Below are 19,340 nucleotides of genomic sequence, written 5' to 3'. Positions count from 1 at the left end.
CATAAATTATAGTAGTGTGAACATGTGTGTGTGTGTGTGTGTGTGTGTGTGTGTGTGTTGTGTGTGTAAACTTGAATGATCCTCACATTTTTATGCTCTGATACTTCTGGGGAATAAAACTCTTTCCTAGGGGTTGACTGTGGCAGTAATTTTCAAACTGGAATGGAGGCAGGGCAAAATCTGAAAAAGCCTTCCAGATGATTCTGACACCTCTATCTAGGAAGACATGTTCCATATCTCTCCTCTGATAATCACTGGAATCTAGAATACATCTGACTCCTCTATTTTTGTGTTTGTTTTGGGGTATCAAACCCAAGACCTCGTGACTGCTATGCATATACTCTACCACTGAGCTATACTTCTAGCCTCTGTTTCTTTTATTTAAAAATATATTCTTGGAAAATACAAACTTATTTTATTTAGAGCCCAGGTTTTTCAAACTAGACTAACAGGTTCCCCTAAGAGATGCAGCTATATGCCAGAGAGTTTAAAGTCACCTGATAAATCTGGCACAGCTTCTTGTAGCATTTTATTCAGAGGTATTACATTTATTATAATTATTTTTTTTTTGGTACTGGAAATTTAACCAGGCACACTTTACCACTGAGCTACATCCCCAGTCCTTTTTATTTCGAGACAGGATCTTACTAAGTTACTTAGGGTTTTGCTAAGTTGCTGAGGGTGGCCTTGAACTTGCTATCCTCCTGTTTCAGTCTTCTGAGTTGTGGATTACAGGTGTGTACCCTGTGCCTGGCTATAATATTTTATAATAGAACTCAAAGACATTAGAAAAGTAAAATTTACATGAGCCTTTAAGATAAATTAGATGAATGCAAAGAAAGTTTGGAGTTATGGCTGACACTTTACTCCTAGACCTCTTGAGAAATACGTTCATACTTTGCTGCAAAGGGAATAATGGGCAAAATAGTGTGAGAAACACTAGAAACATAGTATTGTTAAGAGAACTAATCTCTTAATGGAAGTAGGAAGGAGGCCACTGACTGGAGGGAGCCTTGAAGAAAACATGAACAGGCAAAGACACAATGTTATATTTTATTCAGTAACCATTGTGGATTATTTGTGTCCATCTTCTTTCTACTTGTACTTATGAATAAGAGGCAGTTCATTTGTCTTAAGCTAATTTACAATGTGATATACAAGAAAACAACTTTTCTAAAGCAAATTCTTCAAGACATGGAAAAGGTAATAAAAATCAAGTACTGTAGGTAATGATACACTTAGAAATTTAGACTTATGACTTTTCTATAATTTCCAAACTTTTTTGATGACCAAGTATTATTTTTAATGACTAGAAAAAATTTAAATAACAAAAACATATTATCTAGAATAACATACACCTAATCAGGTATAGCACATAAAGATGTCTGGCGCTAGCTCCCACCACCTGGAATAACCTTATTCATTATGGCAGTCAGTCATCTGACATAGGCACAATGCCTTAGGGAAGAAGTTCTCTTATTCTTAGCACAAAATGCAATCAAGAGTTGTATCCTATTTACCTCCATATGGAATCCCAGTTTGCCCTTTCAAAAGGAAGGTAGATAAAGTCTAGACTTTGCAAAAACAAGAATTATTTGTAACATGATAATAAGAACTTTAATGAGAATCCTAATTCTCCAATTTTCAGTTAGTAAATGGTAAAATAAAGAATCAATAAAAACTAAAGGAGCACAATAGCAATACTGGCTTGGCTAATTCAAAGACATTATTTACTGAAAAAAAGTTGCCTCACTTCAGTGATAATTAGATGCACAACAGAGGGAAAGAAAGTCACATTTTTTTTTTTTTTACTTCTCGGCTCCTCTGAGGGATTTTAGCAACTTTGGTAGAAGAAAATATTGCAGTGTACTCATTCTTTGGAGAAAAGAACCAGCAAATGATGGATACCAATTAAAGAGAATGAATTAAAGAGGCTACAGAGTCTTGCTATTTTCACCATTCCTTTCAAGATGCTAGAGCATCTCAGAAGTGACCCCCCCTGGTTGACCATCTTCCCTTTCAGTCACTCAGCACAGAGTTAACTGCCTGGCAATATGACAAGGCTTCTCAGTGCCTCTGAACGAGGCCAATTTTCTTATTGCCTTATTGCAAAGCAGCATAAAGGAAATTAAAAAATAAGTTCTATTAACACAGAAGTAATAACAGAAGTAACACAGAAGTAATAACAGTAATAACAGAAGAATAACAGAATGAAGAGAAACATATGATAAGCAAAAGCAGTATCACTAAAATACATGTAAAACCATTTATATTTACATGATATCTTACAATTTAAAAATCAATTACATAGATACTTCATTAAAATCTTTAAAACACCATGAAATAGATATTTTCACCGTTTTGCAGACTATAAAACTGAGATTTAGAAAGGTCATACAAATGGTATGTAACATAGTATCAATTTAAACAGGTCTTTAAAATGTGTGCTACTTCCACAATAGGGTATTATAGGCAGCAGAAGGTAAGGCAAAACCAGTTTGCAGGGCCTGTGGTTGTGGCTCACCTAGCATGTATGAGGCACTGGGTTCAATCCACAGCACCACAAAAAATTAATAATAATAATGAAGAGTACATTTTTTTAAAGAACAGAATATCCAAATGAAAAACTGGAAAACCATAATTTGCTAACTTAATTGTAAGTTTCAAACATTAGCTGGTGAATATGATAATATTCTTTAGACTGCAAGCCTAACTAAGAAGCAAACGTGATCAAAATCCTAAAGTCTTATACCCTCAAGTAATCTTTGTCAAAAAAATTATTAGCATCCAAGATGGGAAAGTTGCAACACTTTTCCTCTCCTCTTGAACCTACTCTTACAGATATAATTTCATTATTTTGTTACAAGTAATGGAAATCCTCTACATTTAAAAAAAAATAGATATAAAATGACAATATAAGAAACATTCCAGAACAACTCAAGTACAAAGTATTTTCTCAATTTGTAGACAGTCTATATATAGTTTATAATGCAAATGGCCATACCCATTTACTGTCTCTAAGGACCCAAAGTTAAATGTTGCCTCTCTTCTTTGTATTCTGTTTATATCTTATTTAAAAGTTGCAATTTCATAAGAAATAATCACAATGTATACATAAATTCATTGTGCTATAAGTATTCCTAGTGTCTTGACTGGATGCTGACACCACTTTAGAATTTAAAACTTCTGCTGGGCATGGTGGCACATACTTGTAATTTCAACTACTTGGGCAGGGGGAGGCAAGGGGGAAGCACAAGTTCAAGGTCAGCCTTGGCAACTTAGTAAGACCCTATCTCAAAATTAAAACAAAATGAAAAGGGCTGGGGGTATAGCTTAGTGGTAGAGGGATGCCAGAGTTCTATCCCCAGTACTGGAGGGGAAAAAAAAGAATTGCACACTTCCATTAACAGGTAATAAAGTCTCTGTGTTTTCCTTTGTAAATAAAAATGATATACTAATACATATTGTTATTATTCATCTATGTGTGGTTTCATTTATGTTTTCAGTGGTAGCAATTATTTTGCATTAATCCCTGACCAAGTTCTTCCTAAGAGCAACAGAATCTTCTGAAATATAGCTGGCTGGAGTTTGGGATGCAATTTGTGATAAATCTAGTCACCTCTTAGAAGGTCTCGTTAACTGATGCTCTAAGAGAATAATTCACTGACCACAGACAAAACGGGACTGAAAATCTTCACTGAATAGTGTCCCATAGCATAGCAGCCCTCAAGCCCTTGTCAGATACATTACCTAACTGGACATTTCCCTCTGGTTAGCAGATTAGCTATAGAATTTACATAATTTGAGTGATCAGCAGTTCTATATACCAGGATAATTACACATCAGGAACAATAAAATCTGTTACATAACAAACCTAAAACTTTCATGAAGTAAGTTCAGCCAAAAGAAACACACTCATCATCAGTTAATTTCACCACATTTCTCTGAATATGTACGTCAAAAAACAGTATTATTCTAGAATCCCCCACCCCCACACTTATTTATAACAACTTCAAAGCTACAATGAGTGAAGGCAGAGACTAAGAGAGAAAGGAGAATTAATCCACAGAACTTAAAAAGATAGTTACCTGGTAGTCTGGTTTTGTAAAATAATCCAAAGATGAGATATGGTCCAGAAAGATGCTGAATTCTGGAGGGAGATGTTTCAACATGAGCCTATGGTCATACCTCTCCTTAATGGAGCCTACTTGCTCCTGCGAAGTAAAGAGAAAAGAAACCATAGTTGATTTCTCTTGGCAGCTATGCAATCGCAATACAAGTCCCCCAGTAATATTCACAAGGGAATGTACAAGGGAATATGATAGCAGGTAATTATAAAGCAAGAACTGAGCTTTTACTAAGGAAAAAAACTATGCAGAGCCAAAAGAGTAACACTGAATATTGCATCAGCAAATGTAATCATCTCTAAAAGAGTACCTTAAATCTAATCTACTTTTCCTTATCAACACATTCATAATTTTGATATCCAACATAAGTGACAATTAAAAATTGAAAGCTCACTTGGCTTAGGAAAAAAGAGATAATCAGTGAAATTAAAAGAAGGAAGGGTTAGGGGTATAGTTCAGTGGAAGAACATGTTCTTAAGTGTGAGGTCTTAGGTTCAATCCCCAGCACCCCCCGCCAAAATGCTGAGAAGGAAAGCTATAAATCAAATCAGAAAAAATGACTCTAATGACACATTAGTGTCTTTTCTCCATGAACATAAAAAAAAATCATAACATAAGCCAGCAGGGTGGCACACACCTGTAATCCCAGTTACTCAGAAGGCTCAGAGAGAAGGTTCTCAAGTTTGAGGTCAGCCTGAGCAATTTAGCAAGACCCTGTCTCAAAATAAAAAATAAAAGGGTTGGGGATGTAGCTCAGTGGTAGAGCACCCCTGGGGATTTAATCCCTAGTACTACCAAAAAAAAAAGTTGTAACATTAATTATATCAGCTCACAATGAGAAAAATACACATATTGAGGTATAGGAAGTATATTTCTCATTTTTAAATTTAAATTGATATTTTAATTGACAGAAAAAAATTATAGATGTTAATGGGAAACTATGTGATGTTTAAATACTTGCACACGTTATGCAATGTTCAGTAAGTATATTTTCAACAACAGTGCCTACTAAAGAGTAATTTTTTTTCTTTCTTGAACCAAAATTGACATCACTGTTTCTAAATTTACCTTGTCTTTTATTTTCCTCCAAGGCAGCTGACCAACCACAAACTCAACCAACATGTAGAATAAGGACCAAAGGTCATCGTGTCTTCCCATTTCCTTCATGAACAAAACAGAATATAGTCACATTACATTGCCAGTTCTTCTGAGTGCATTATTGTTGAAGACCTAACCATTGTTTCATTTTATCAGGTCTAATTAAATTTTACATGAATTTCCCATAAAACTTTCTGGTAAATGTATCTTTGTATCTACCTAGCTATACAGCAATCTATATGGCAATATTTATGTATTGAAACTTTTTTATATAAAGAATATCTTAAGGTAGGCATGGTGACCTAAAGTCTCTAATTCCAGCAGCTCTGGAAGGTGAAGCAAGAGGAGGCAAGTTCTAGGCAAGCCTCAGCAATTCAGCAAGACCCTATCTCAAAATAAAAAAAATAAAACTGGGCTGGGGATGTGGCTTAGTGGTAGAGTACCCCTGAAAGAGAAAATAAATGCCTAAAATAAAATAAAAAATTAAAGGGCTGGGGATGTAACTCAGTGGGGTAGAGCACTATTGAGTTCAATACCCCGTGGCAGGTGTGAAAAATGCAACTACCAGGACACAGAATATGAAATAAGACGGTTTAAAATGTTTAAATGAGTTAGACGCAGTGGTATACTCGGTAATTCCAGGGACTCAGGAGCCTAAGGCAGGAGGATTCCAAGCTGAAGGCCAGCCTGGGCAACTCAGCAAGACAATAAAATAATAAAGGACAGCAGGTATAGCTCAAAAAATAATAAAGGACAGCAGGTATAGCTCAGTGGCAGAATGCCCTAGGTTCAATCCCCAGTGCAGCTACAAAAAAAAAAAATTAAATTAAATCAAAGTCATGAGAAACATATTCTATCAAAAGCAAACAAAATCAAACAACCAGATTTGAAAAAAGAACATCTAGAAATAAAAAGTAAAATGACAGAAATTAACTCAATGATTAAACAGCTAATAAACAATAAATTAGAAGATAAACAATAAATTAGAAGACAAACCTGAAAAAATTTTCTGTGCAGCACAAAAACACAAAGAGTTAGAAAGTATGAAAGTGAATTTAAGGTGTCCTTAAGGAGGACAGAGTAAGAAAATTTGGAATCAATGAAAGACATGAAAATGTGGATTGAGGAAGCACAATAAATCCTAAACAGAAGACTGGGATTATGGCTCAGTGGTAGCATTCTCTCTTGGCACATGTGAGGGTCCTGGGTTTGACCCTCAATACCACATAAAAATAAAAATAAAAATAAAGGCATTGTGTCCACCAACAACTGAAAAATATATTGTAAAAAATCCCAAAAAACAGAATAAATATTTAATAGTTCACACATACTCAAATTTGAAGAGATGTCAAAAGTATTCAAATACAAAGTAACAATTAAGTAGACAAAGATTTTCTCAATAGTAATTATTGAACAAGAAGAGATAAAATAATTTCTTCAAAGAATTAAAACAAATATTAACAAAGAATTAAAATGTAGGACATCAATAAAACAGAGTGACTAGAGTTCAAGTGTTTTGAAAAGTCTTTGTACTGTCTGGACATTAACTGTGTTAAAAGTTTATGATTAGGGAATAACAATAAAAATAGGAATGGAATGTATTTTTTTTTAAGCAATTATCAAATAAGGGTCACAGAGAAAGAAACATGTTAGAATCATTTGAAGAATTTATCTATCTTATTTATTGATACTAGAGATTGAACCCAGGGGCCCTTTACCACTGAGCTACATCCCAAACACTTTTTATTTTTTATTTTGAAACAGCGTCTTACTAAATGGCTTAGGGCCTTGCTACATTGCTGAGGTTGGTCTCGTACATGCAATCATTCTGCCTCCATCTACCCAGTACCTGGCACTGGCCACCTCACTTGGCTCCAAATTTAATTTCCATGCAACTGCTCTTATCCACTATACACCTTACCATGCATCAGTATTATGAACTCTTTTACCATTAATGCCACACAAAAAGTGAATTAGAATTAGTGTTCAGGCAGATTCATAGCTATAAAAGGGATCTCCTGCTCCCAAGTACTTTCCACACCTTTGTACTGTAACGTGAAGAAGTAATCTGATTCAACCCATGAGCATACTTATACAGACAGACATGACTCTGGTTCAGATACTTACCCTGTTCCGATGAGCATTGATTGATGCATAACGAACTGTCCCTCGAAAGCCCGCCACAGTCCGAGGCTACAACAAAGCCAAGCAAGAATAATAAATCAACTTCAAATAGCAACAGATTAAGTGCACTTGAGTCAATAAATACATGGGAAAAACATGTGCATTACCATCACAATAAAACACTATAACTTTCTATTATGAAATTATAGAAAACTAGAGATAGAATATCTCTAAACCACACCTTTAAGAAAACTGGTATTTTTGTTAATTTTATTTCAGTCCTTTTTTCTACTTACATTTTAAAATATGGTGGCACGGGGTTGGAGATATAGTTCAGCAGTAAGAAGCCCTAGGTTGGATCCCCAACAACAACAACAACACACACACACACACACACTCACACCACATACAAAAGAAGGCATTTATGACATATCCAACTCTGTACCTCAGAAAACATTAAATGTTTTCATATACCCACAATCATGCCAAGCATCATGGTATCATGGTATATAACAGGTTCGGATTACAAATACATATAGTAAGACCATAAGGAATCACTCAATAACTTCAGATGCCAACTATATCTTGGTTATTTCATTCAAATGTAATCCAAAGGTAGTGGCAATTTGTACCTTACCTATGTATGCAACTTATTCAATAAAAATTCAAATTATTGGGTACTTAGTATGTACCAGGTACTGGGAATAAAGTGAAACATAAATACATGATCCTAGCCCTTGGGGAGTGCAACTTTGAATAAAGTCCAAACACTTTTTATCTGGCCTACAAGACTTTCCATAATCTGGCACTTGCCTCCTTCTACAACAGATTCACTACAGTTTTCTTCTATCACCAGTTTTCTTTCTAGCTCAAGACTTTGCACTTGTTACTCTTTAAAATGCCATTTCCCTGTATGCCTCCCAGGGCTATCTCTCCTATTTCATAGGAAGACCTCTGCTTAAATGTCACTTTTTTTTTTGGTACTGGGGACTCAACCCAGGGCACTTAACCACTAAGCTACATCATGAACCCTTTTTGTTAGCCCTTTTTATTTTAAGACAGAATTTCACTGAGTTGCTGAATTTGGGATTCTCCTGCCTCGGTCTCCCAAGTTGCTGGGATTACATGCATGCACCACCATACCAGCTGTGTCATATTCTGCTATGCTTTTAATAACACCTTTTACTAACTCAAATCAATTTTATTTATAATTTTACTGTACTGTTTATATTTTAATGTATTGCCTGTCTTCATTCATTCCACAGGATACAAACTCTTTGTGAGCAGAGGACTCTGTCTAGCTCATTCTACAAACACAGAAACAGTCTCTGAGAGGTAACTCAGTAAGCAATAAAATCAGGCATCAAGTAAGGTCTTTCAACTTAAAATCATACCCTGTGTTCATTCTACTGCTTTATTGAGATCAAGTCAGTGCCCTGAAGAGTCACAGATACCACAATAGCTCAATATGAAAACTGACAAACTTGAAAAGGATCATAGTCAATCATTTTCATTAGTATACATTTTGGTTGTTTTTTTTTTCCAAATATTTCAAATTTTCCTCAATATATATTATTTTTGTTAGAAAAAGACTACAGTAATAGGCTCTTTCCACAGGGCGATCCAAGATGGCGGGCTAAAGGGTGACTGCATCTCCAGTCACTCCAGAACCCAGGATTCAAGAAGGGGAGGTATTGAGAGACTCGGACTAAAATAGAGCCACGGGGTGAGTCTCCGCCACCAGGTGAAGCTCGGCCTGGGCGGCAGGCATGGATAGGGGCGGCTTATCAGAGCAGGGCAGGACAGCTAAAGTCCTCCCCAGGCAGCACTGCACACTCCGGCGGTGGGCTCCTCCCACACGGCCAGCTTCTCCAGCTTCTCGGAGCAGGACCCCAGTGAGAGCCTTTCTGAACAGAACCAGCTCCAAGTCCCGGAGTCAGCGTGGCGAGCTCCGGCCCTCAAGCAGCTTCAGAGACCAGGACAGGGCAGTCAGGGACTTCCCCAAGCAGCTTGGCCCCCTCTGGCGGGAGGCGCCTTTCAAGGCTAGCTTCTTGGAGCAGACCGCCCAGTGAAAGCCTTTCTACACAGAGCCAGCCACAAGTCCCCGAGCCAACGGAGAGCTCTGACCCGCAAGTAGCCTATGGGATCAGGGTAGGGCAGCCAGAGTCTTCTGCAGGTGGCCCTGCCCCCTCTGGCCACAGGCTCTTTCCACAGGCGATCCAAGATGGCGGACTAGAGGGTGACTGCAACTCCAGTCACTCCAGAACCCAGGATTCAAGAAGGGGAGGCATTGAGAGACTCGGACTAAAACAGAGCCACAGGGTGACTCTCCCCCACCGGGTGAAGCTCGGCCTGGGCGGCAGGCACGGATGGGGCGGCTTATCACAGCAGGGCAGGGCAGCTAGAGTCTTCCCCAGGTAGCCCTGCACACTCTGGCAGTGGGCTCCTCCGACACAGCCAGCTTCTCGGAGCAGGCCCCCCAGTGAGAGCCTTTCCTCACAGAGCCAGCTCCAAGCCCTGGAACCAGTAGTGGGCTAGGGGCAGCTTTCTTCGGAAACACTGCATTATCAAGTTCCTCCAAGACTTCAGGCTACTGAAGGCTGGGAGGTGATATGCTGGAAATCTACAGGGACACTATAAGCCAATAGAGGAAATCTGCAATATCTCAGAGTCCCATTGAGATATGAGAAAACAAGGGAAGAAAATGTCCCAAACAAACCTAGATACTATATCAATAAACCCAAGGACATCACAGCAGAAGAAATGTCAGAAAGGGAGTTCAGAATGTACATAATTAAAACAATCAGAGAAGCAAACCAGGAGATGAAAGAGCAAATGCAGGCATTGAAGGAGGAGATGAAAGAGCAAATGCAGGCATTAAATGATCGCACCAATCAACAGTTAAAAGAGCAAATACGGGAAGCAAGAGATCATTTCAATAGTTAGAGATACTGAAAAAAAACAAACAGAAATCCTTGAAATGAAGGAAACAATAAACCAAGTTAAAAACTCCATAGAGAGCATAACCAATAGGATAGAACACCTGGAAGACAGGACCTCAGACACTGAAGAGAAAATATTTAATCTTAGAAACAAAGTTGACCAAACAGAGAACATGGTAAGAAATCATGAACAGAATCTATAAGAACTATGGGATATCATGAAAAGGCCAAATTTAAGAATTATTAGGATTGAGGAAGGCTTAGAGAAACAAACCAAAGGAATGAACAATCTATTCAATGAAATAATATCAGAAAATTTCCCAAATCTGAAGAATGAAATGGAAAATAAAGTTCAAGAGGCTTATAGGACTCCAAATATACAAAGTTACAGCAGACCCACACCAAGGCACATTATTATGAAAATACCTAACATACAAAATAAAGACAGAATTTTAAAGGCCGCGAGAGAAAAGAATCAAATTACATTCCGGGGGAAACCAATCAAGAATATCAGCAGATTTTTCAATCCACATCCTAAAAGCTAGAAGGGCCTGGAACATTTACCAAGCCCTGAAAGAAAACGGATGGCAACCAAGAATCTTATACCCAGCAAAACTTACTTTCAGATTTGACGACGAAATAAGATCCTTCCATGATAAACAAAAGCTAAAGGAATTTACAAAAAGAAAGCCGGCATTACAGAACATTCTCAGCAAAACATTTCATGAGGAAGAGATGAAAAACAACGATGCAAATCAGCAATGGGAGGAACTAGCCTAAAGGAATAGCCAAATAAAGGAGAAACCAAATCATGTCAAAAAACAAAATGAGTCAAATGACTGGGAATACAAATCATATCACAATAATAACCCTGAATGTTAATGGCCTGAACTCATCAATCAAAAGACATAGACTGGCAGATTGGATTAAAAAGAAAAATCCAACAATATGCTGCCTGTAAGAGATTCATTTAATAGAAAGAGATACCCACAGACTAAAGGTGAAAGGATGGGAAAAAACATACCATGCACATGGACACAGCAAAAAAGCTGGAGTATCCATCCTCATTTCAGATAATGTGGACTTCAAGCCAAAACTAGTCAGAAGGGATAAAGAAGGACATTACATACTGCTTAAGGGAAGCATAAATCTGCAAGACAATAACAATCATAAATATCTGTGCCCCGAACATTGGCTCATCCATGTATGTCAAACAAATCCTTCTCGATTCCAGAAATCAAATAGACCACAACACAATAATACTAGGCGATTTTAACACACCTCTCTCACCACTGGATAGGTCTTCCAGACAAAAATTGAATAAAGAAACCATAGATCTCAATAACACAATCAACAATTTAGATTTAACCGACATATATAGAATATAATATCCAACAAAGAACGAATACACTTTCTTCTCAGCAGCACATGGATCCTTCTCTAAAATAGACCATATTTTATGCCACAAAGCTACTGTTAGCAAATACAAGAAGACAGAGATATTACCTTGTACTCTATCAGATCATAATGGATTGAAATTAGAAATAAATGACAGAATAAAAAAACAGAAACTTCTCCAATACCTGGAGATTAAATAGTACACTATTATATGATGAATGGATAACAGAAGACATCAGGAGGGAAATAAAAAATTCTTAGAGTAAACAAGAACAAAGACACATCATATCAAAATCTCTGGGACACTATGAAAGCAGTACTTAGAGGAAGATTTATTTCATGGAGCGCATTCAACAAAAGAAGTAGAAATCAACAAATAAATGACTTAACGCTACAGCTCAAAGCCCTAGAAAAAGAAGAGCAGACCAACACCAAAAGTAGTAGAAGACAGGAAATAGTTAAAATCAGAGCTGAAATCAACGAAACTGAAACAAAAGAAACAATCAGAAAAATTAACAAAATAGTTGGTTCTTTGAAAAAATAAACAAAATTGATAAACCCTTAGCCACACTAACAAAGAGAAAGAGGGAGAAAACTCAAATTACTAAAATTCAGAATGAACAAGGAAATATCACAACAGACACGAGTGAAATACAAGACATAATTAGAAGCTATTTTGAAAATCTATACTCCAACAAAACAGAAAACCTTGAAGACATCAACAAGTTTCTAGAGACATATGAATTACCTAAACTGAACGAGGAGGACATACACAACTTAAATAAATCAATTTCAAGCAATGAAATAGAAGAGGTCATCAAAAGCCTACCAACAAAGAAAAGTCCGGGACCAGATAGGTTCTCAGCCGAGTTCTACAAAACCTTTAAAGAAGACCTCATTCCAATACTCCTCAAACTATTCCATGAAATAGAAGAGGAGGGAACCCTCCCAAACTCGTTCTATGAAGCCAATAGCACCCTGATACTTAAACCAGACAGAGATACATCGAGGAAAGAAAATTTCAGACCAATATCCTTAATGAACATTGACGCAAAAATTCTCAACAAAATTTTAGCAAATCGCATACAAAATATATTAAAAAGATAGTGCACCACGATCAAGTGGGTTTTATCCCAGGGATGCAAGGTTGGTTCAACATCCGGAAATCAATAAATGTCATTCACTGTATCAACAGACTTAAAGTTAAGAATCACATGATTATTTCAATAGATGCAGAAAAAGCATTTGATAAAATACAGCATCCCTTCATGCTCAAAACACTAGAAAAATAGGGATAGTGGGAACATTCCTTAACATTGTAAAGGCCATCTACGCTAAGCCCATGGCCAATATCATTCTAAATGGTGAAAAACTGAAAGCATTCCCCCTAAAAACTGGAACAAGGCAGGGATGCCCTCTTTCACCACTTCTATTCAATATCATCCTTGAGACTCTAGCCAGAGAAATTAGACAAAACAAAGAAATTAAAGAGATACGAATTGGAAAAGAAGAACTCAAACTATCCCTGTTTCCTGATGATATGATTATATATAAGAGGAACCTGGAAATTCCACCAGAAAACTTTTAGAACTCATAAGTGAATTCAGTAAAGTAGCAGGTTACAAGATCAATGCTCATAAATCTAATGCATTTTTATACATAAGGTGATGAATCTTCAGAGAGAGAAATTAGGAAACTACCCCATTCACAATAGTATCGAAAAAAATAAAATACTTGGGAATCAATCTCACAAAAGAGGTGAAAGACCTCTACAATGAGAACTACAGAACATTAAAGAAATCCTTAGAAGATGGAAAGATCTCCCATGTTCTTGGATAGGCAGAATTAATATTGTCAAAATGGTCATACTACCTAAAGTGCTATACAGATTCAATGCAATTCCAATTAAAATCCCAATGATGTACCTTACAGAAATAGAGCAAGCAATTATGAAATTCACCTGGAAGAATAAAAACCCAGAATAGCTAAAGCAATCCTTGGCAGAAAGAATGAAGCAGGGGGTATCGCAATACCAGATCTTCAACTCTACTACAAAGCAATAGTAAGAAAAACGGCATGGTATTGGTACCCAAATAGACAGGTGGATCAATGGTACAGAATAGAGGACATGGACACAAACCCAAATAAATACAATTTTCTCATACTAGACAAAGGGGCCAAAAATATGCAATGGAGAAAAGATAGCCTCTTCAACAAATGGTGCTGGGAGAATTGGAAATCCATATGCAACAGAATGAAACTAAACCCATATCTCTCACCATGCATGAAACTAAACTCAAAATGGATCAAGGACCTTGGAATCAGACCAGAGACCCTACATCTTATAGAAGAAAAAGTAGGTCCAAACCTTCAACTTGTTGGCTTAGGATCAGACTTCCTTAACAGGACTCCCATAGCACAAGAAATAAAAGCAAGAATCAACAACTGGGATACATTCAAACTAAAAAGCTTTCTCTCAGCAAAGGAAACTATCAGTAATGTGAAGTGAGAGCCTACAGAGTGGGAGAATATCTTTGCCACTCATACTTCAGATAGAGTGCTAATTTCCAGAATCTATAAAGAACTCAAAAAACTCTACAGCAAGAATACAAATAATCCAATCAACAAATGGGCTAAGGATATGAACAGACACTTCACAGTAGAAGATGTACAAGCAATCAACAGATATATGAAAAAATGTTCAACATCTCTAGTAATAAGAGAAATGCAAATCAAAAGTACCCTAAGATTTCATCTCACCCCAATTAGAATGGCGATTATCAAGAATACAAGCAACAATAGGTGTTGGCGAGGATGTGGGGAAAAAGGTACACTCATACATTGCTTTTGGGGTTGCAAATTAGTGCAGCCACTCTGGAAAGCAGTATGGAGATTCCTCAGAAAGCTTGGAATGGAACCACCATTTGACCCAGCTATCCCACTCCTTGGCCTATACCCAAAGGACTTAAAATCAGCATACTACAGAGATACAGCCTCATCAATGTTCATTGCTGCTCAATTCACCATAACCAGATTGTGGAACCAACCTAGATGCCCTTCAGTTGATGAATGGATAAAGAAACTGTGGCATATATATACAATGGAATATTACTCCGCCATGAAGAATGATAAAATTATGGCATTTGCAGGCAAATGGATGAAATTGGAGAATATCATGCTAAGTGAGATAAGCCAATCTCAAAAACTAAAGGATGAATGATCTCACTGATAAGCAGATGAGGACATATAATGAGGGGTGGGAGGGGTTAGCGTTAGGGTTAGGGTTAGGTTTAGGGTTAGGGATAAGGAGGGTGGTAAGAATGGAGGAAGGAAGGACTGTATAGAGGGAAAAGAGGGGTGGGAGGGGGGGGGAGGGGTGGGGGGGAAGGGAAAAAAATAACAGAATGAATCAAACAACATTGCCCTATGTAAATTTATGATTACACAAATGGTATGCCTTCACTCCATGTACAAATAGAGAAACAACATGTATCCCATTTGTTTACAATAAAAAAAAAAGACTACAGTAAGTGTTGTTTTTAAAATCCTGGTCTAAGCATAAAGAATAAAATCATGGCATTTGCAGGTAAGTGGATAAAGATGGAGAATATCATGCTAATTGAAATAAGCCAATCCCAAAAAACCAAAGGCGAAATGATTTCTCTGATAAGTGAATGATGATACATAACTGGGAGTGGGGGTGGGGGGTGGGGAAGAGAAGAATGGAGGAAGGATGGATTGTGTAGAAGGAAAAGAGGGATGGGGAAGGGGTTGGGGAAAGGAAAGATAATAGAATGAGACAAACATCATTATCCTATGTATATGTAAGATTACATAAACAATGTGACTCTACTTCATGTACAACCAGAGAAATTAAAGTTGTACCCCATTTGTGTACAATGAATGAAAAAATGATTTAAAAAATTAATAAAAAATAAAATAAAATCCTGGGCTGGGGATGTAGCTTCATGGTAGACTGCCTGCCTGAATGCTCAAGGCTCTGGGTTCAATCCCCAGCAACTTGGCATGGGGGAAAAAAGAAAATTCTTATTTACCAGAATCATTTATATGCTAGAGCACAAGAGTAAAGTAAACAATTTAAGTGTTCTTTCTCCATTTACTAATTTTTGTAATCTAGGTTTAATGTATTCAAGCTGGTTGTCTACTCTCACTTCTTTTCTCTTTAAATACTTTTTTAAGACTTTCTTTTTAAAAATAATCACTAATATTATGTCTTAGTAATCAAATTTCCTGCAATCTCTTAAAATCCCCTTCATTTTCTTAGCTGCCAGTTATTAACAACCAGAGTTGGCAGATCTCAATATTTTCCTAAGACATGAGTAACAAGAATATCTTGGGCTGGTCAACAATTTACACTGTTCATGGTGCACCAACCTAGCCCTGGCCAACGGCTTTGGGGCTGACCACTTGGGTTCAGGAGAGGCCTTTCCAGAGGCGGGAGGGGTCCGAGAGGGGTACTCGTCCTTAGCTCCCAATTCCCCACTCTGCGTTTGGAGGCACCCACTCTTAGGGATGAGGAAGTAGGCGGAGTCCGGTTTTGGCGCCAGCCTCCACCACTGCGACGCAGAAAAGCCTACAAGAAGACTCCGGTCGCAGTTCTCGCCCCTTTCTCCCTCCCGCTCTTGGGAACCACCAGGCCCCAGCCACGAACGTAATAGCTCTTCAAGTCTGCAATAAAAAAAATGGCCTCCAATATAACTACATTGCAAAAAATGGGAAAGAAACAGAATGGAAAGAGTAAAAAAGTTGAAGAGGCAGAGCCTGAAGAATTTGTGATGGAAAAAGTACTAGACCGGAGTATAGTAAATGGAAAGGTGGAATATTTCCTGAAGTGGAAGGGATTTTACAGATGCTGACAATACTTGGGAACCTGAAGAAAATTTAGATTGTCCAGAGTTAATTGAAGCATTTCTTAACTCTCAAAAAGCTGGTAAAGAAAAAGATGGTACCAAAAGAAAATCTTTATCTGACAGTGAATCTGATGATAGCAAGTCAAAGAAGAAGAGAGATGCTGCTGACAAACCAAGAGGCTTTGCCAGAGGTCTTGATCCTAAACAAATAATCAGTGCTACAGATAGCAATGGAGAATTGATGTTTCTCATGAAATGGAAAGATTCAGATGAGGCAGACTTGGTGCTGGCAAAAGAAGCAAATATGAAGTGTCCTCAAATTGCAATTGCTTTTTATGAAAAGAGACTAACTTGGCACTCTTGTCCAGAAGATGAAGCTCAATAACTGCTTGCATTGTTTTATATATATAAATCTGGGTCTTGGCTTTTGATTTACTAGTGTGAAAAAATAACTACATTCTAATGAAAATCAAGTTTGATATGTTGGTTTTGAAAGTAGTATTGGGGGAGTTGTTGCATTTTATTTTTTTGTTTTGCATCAGTAGCACTGGTTACTTTGAACAAATAAAAGCTTTCTGTAGTTGCTTCCTTTATCAGGAAAGAGCATTTGATATGATGGTATATTTCCTCTGCTTTTCTAAAAGTTGGGGAAATTTTTCATAGTCATTACTCAGATTCGTTTTTAACTCATATTCCTAAGGGCCATTCTGGGGGTTTTATTTGTGTGTGTGTGTGTGTGTGTGTGTGTGTGTGTGTGTGCATGTGTACATAAAATACTTTCATAATGGTTTTTGTTTTTAAATATTCACCAAAACAAAAACCATGGGTGTAAAACCATGTTCCTGAGATACCATCATTCTCTGCAGCCTATAAGTCACTTCAAGTTAAATTGAAATTTTTCCTGCAACCATAACCCTTCAGATTAAATAAATGATTCTGTAATTAAAATTGGATAATTAAAAGCAACCACATTAAATCTACATCTATAGTCACATAAATGCAGCAGTTTTATTTACAAAATTCCTGAAAGGAAAAATACTATCAACAACTTCTGCACCCAAACAAGTAAACTAGACAAATCCTAGTTTGTCTTAATTAGCAAGACTTAAGTGGACATTTTAAGGGTTCCTCTGGTTAGCCATTCCTTTTTTAAAAGTTGAAATCTGTGTACTAAAAGATCATAATTCATGGACTGTCTTAAGATTTGGCTTATGGAAACCTGATCAGATGGCTAGAGATGTTGGCAATTTACAACCTGCTCACATAAATGGGTGAGAAAATTCTTGTAGTCTAAATTAATGACCTGCGTGTTTTTTCTTTACCCCAATTCATTCCTTACATGTAGGCTCAATCTTTTCAGTGTTTGGGTTACTGGTTCAACACAAGCCAGGAAAATAACTTTGTAGTAATCAGAATGTTACCCAACTGTATATTTTTTACTTTATTGTAAATACACTGGTGAACAATGGTCAATAAATAGTTTTATATTCCTTAAAAAAGAATATCTTGGGCTGGGGATATAGCTCAGTGGTAAAGTGCTGGCATATCTAATAGCCTCAACTTGGTTGGTGAAACTCTGAGGTCAGAGATTTCTCTTTCTAGAAGAAAAATACCTAAGAGGATATATCTATCCTACTATCAACAGTTTTCACTAACATTTCAGAGGTTTTTTGTGGTTTTTTTTTTTTGGGGGGGGGGGGATTGGGGATTGAACTCAGGAGCACTCCACCACTGAGCCACATCCCCAGCCCTATTTTTTTTTTTTTTTCTCGTTAATTTAGAGACCAAGTCTCACTCAGTTGCTTAGTGCCTGGCTTTTTGGCTGAGGCTGGCTTTGAACTTAAGATTCTCCTGCCTCAGCCTCCTGAGTCGTTGGGATTACAGGCATGCACCACTACACCCAGGAGAAGTATATCTGTTCATTAATTGACAAAGCCCTCAGCTAAAACAAAATTGTTTTTATAGCATGCAATTTTGTCCAGTTATTTTCATTCCAATAACTGGCAGGATGAAAATCTTCAGACCTATTATCACATTCTGCAACTTCACTCCCAGTTAATTGGGCATCTAGACTTCCCTATGATGGATTATAGTCAAGACAAGGCCAGGAGATTCTTCCCACTTCAAGTATCACTGACCTGGCTCTGACCTTACTTCTGCTATGAAAGATTAAAATTGAGTTGAACAGAGATCAGCTGTTTAGAGAAATTTTAATGTACCTGATCAAAGAAATAATACCAAGTCAAAGAAATTCAGTCACCTTATTTAATGTAGTAAGGACAACTCAAACCCAATTGGGGAAAAGTCATATATGCAAGTAATTCTAATTCAAAGCAGATTATAATAAACACCATTAGCAAAGTACAACTACAAAAGCTCAGAAGTGGTAAGGATTAATTCCATTTACTAAGAGTGAAGAAGTGAAAGTCTTAAGAATAGGCAGCATTTTATTGGTCCTTGAAAAGGCAGTCTCTTAAACTTCTCCAGGTGATGCCAATATAGTAATATCTATCAAAATTGCAAATGTGTATTTTCCCTTGACTTAGCAATTTCAATTCTGTAAATATATCTTACAGATATATACAAGCATGCCAGGTGCAGTGGTGCATGCCTATAAACCCAGATACTTGGAGGAGAATGAGGCAGAAGGATGCAAGTTCAAGGCCAGCCTCAGCAACTTATTCAGACCCTGTCTCAAAATTTAAAAAATTTAAAAAGGGCTGGAGCTGTAAGGTTGTAACTCAGTGGTAGTACATCCCTGGGTTCAATCTCTGATATTT

General features: G+C 37.2%; 2 protein-coding genes across 3 annotated transcripts in view; one reads left to right on the top strand and one right to left on the bottom strand.

Moving 5' to 3' along the window:
- Nucleotides 1-19,340, bottom strand: part of Ttbk2 (tau tubulin kinase 2) — a 169,934-nt gene that overhangs the window by 32,114 nt on the left and 118,480 nt on the right. For both annotated transcript variants that reach the window (XM_047538644.1, XM_047538645.1), the window contains 3 exons: nucleotides 7,353-7,418; nucleotides 5,196-5,288; nucleotides 4,089-4,214 (listed from right to left, as the gene is read on the bottom strand). In XM_047538644.1, coding sequence (XP_047394600.1) covers nucleotides 4,089-4,214; nucleotides 5,196-5,288; nucleotides 7,353-7,418 — 285 coding nt within the window. The remainder of the gene's footprint in view (nucleotides 1-4,088; nucleotides 4,215-5,195; nucleotides 5,289-7,352; nucleotides 7,419-19,340) is intronic.
- Nucleotides 16,350-16,955, top strand: LOC124976045 (chromobox protein homolog 3-like). The gene is given in 2 exon segments (XM_047538646.1): nucleotides 16,350-16,551; nucleotides 16,553-16,955. Coding segments are annotated over 2 exon segments (552 nt in total). The 5' UTR covers nucleotides 16,350-16,392; the 3' UTR covers nucleotides 16,946-16,955.

This window comes from Sciurus carolinensis, chromosome 2 (assembly GCF_902686445.1).
Source record: "Sciurus carolinensis chromosome 2, mSciCar1.2, whole genome shotgun sequence".
Taxonomy (NCBI): Eukaryota; Metazoa; Chordata; class Mammalia; order Rodentia; family Sciuridae; genus Sciurus; species Sciurus carolinensis.
Note: the sequence above shows the minus strand (reverse complement) of the source record. Positions and strands in the feature narration are given on the sequence as shown.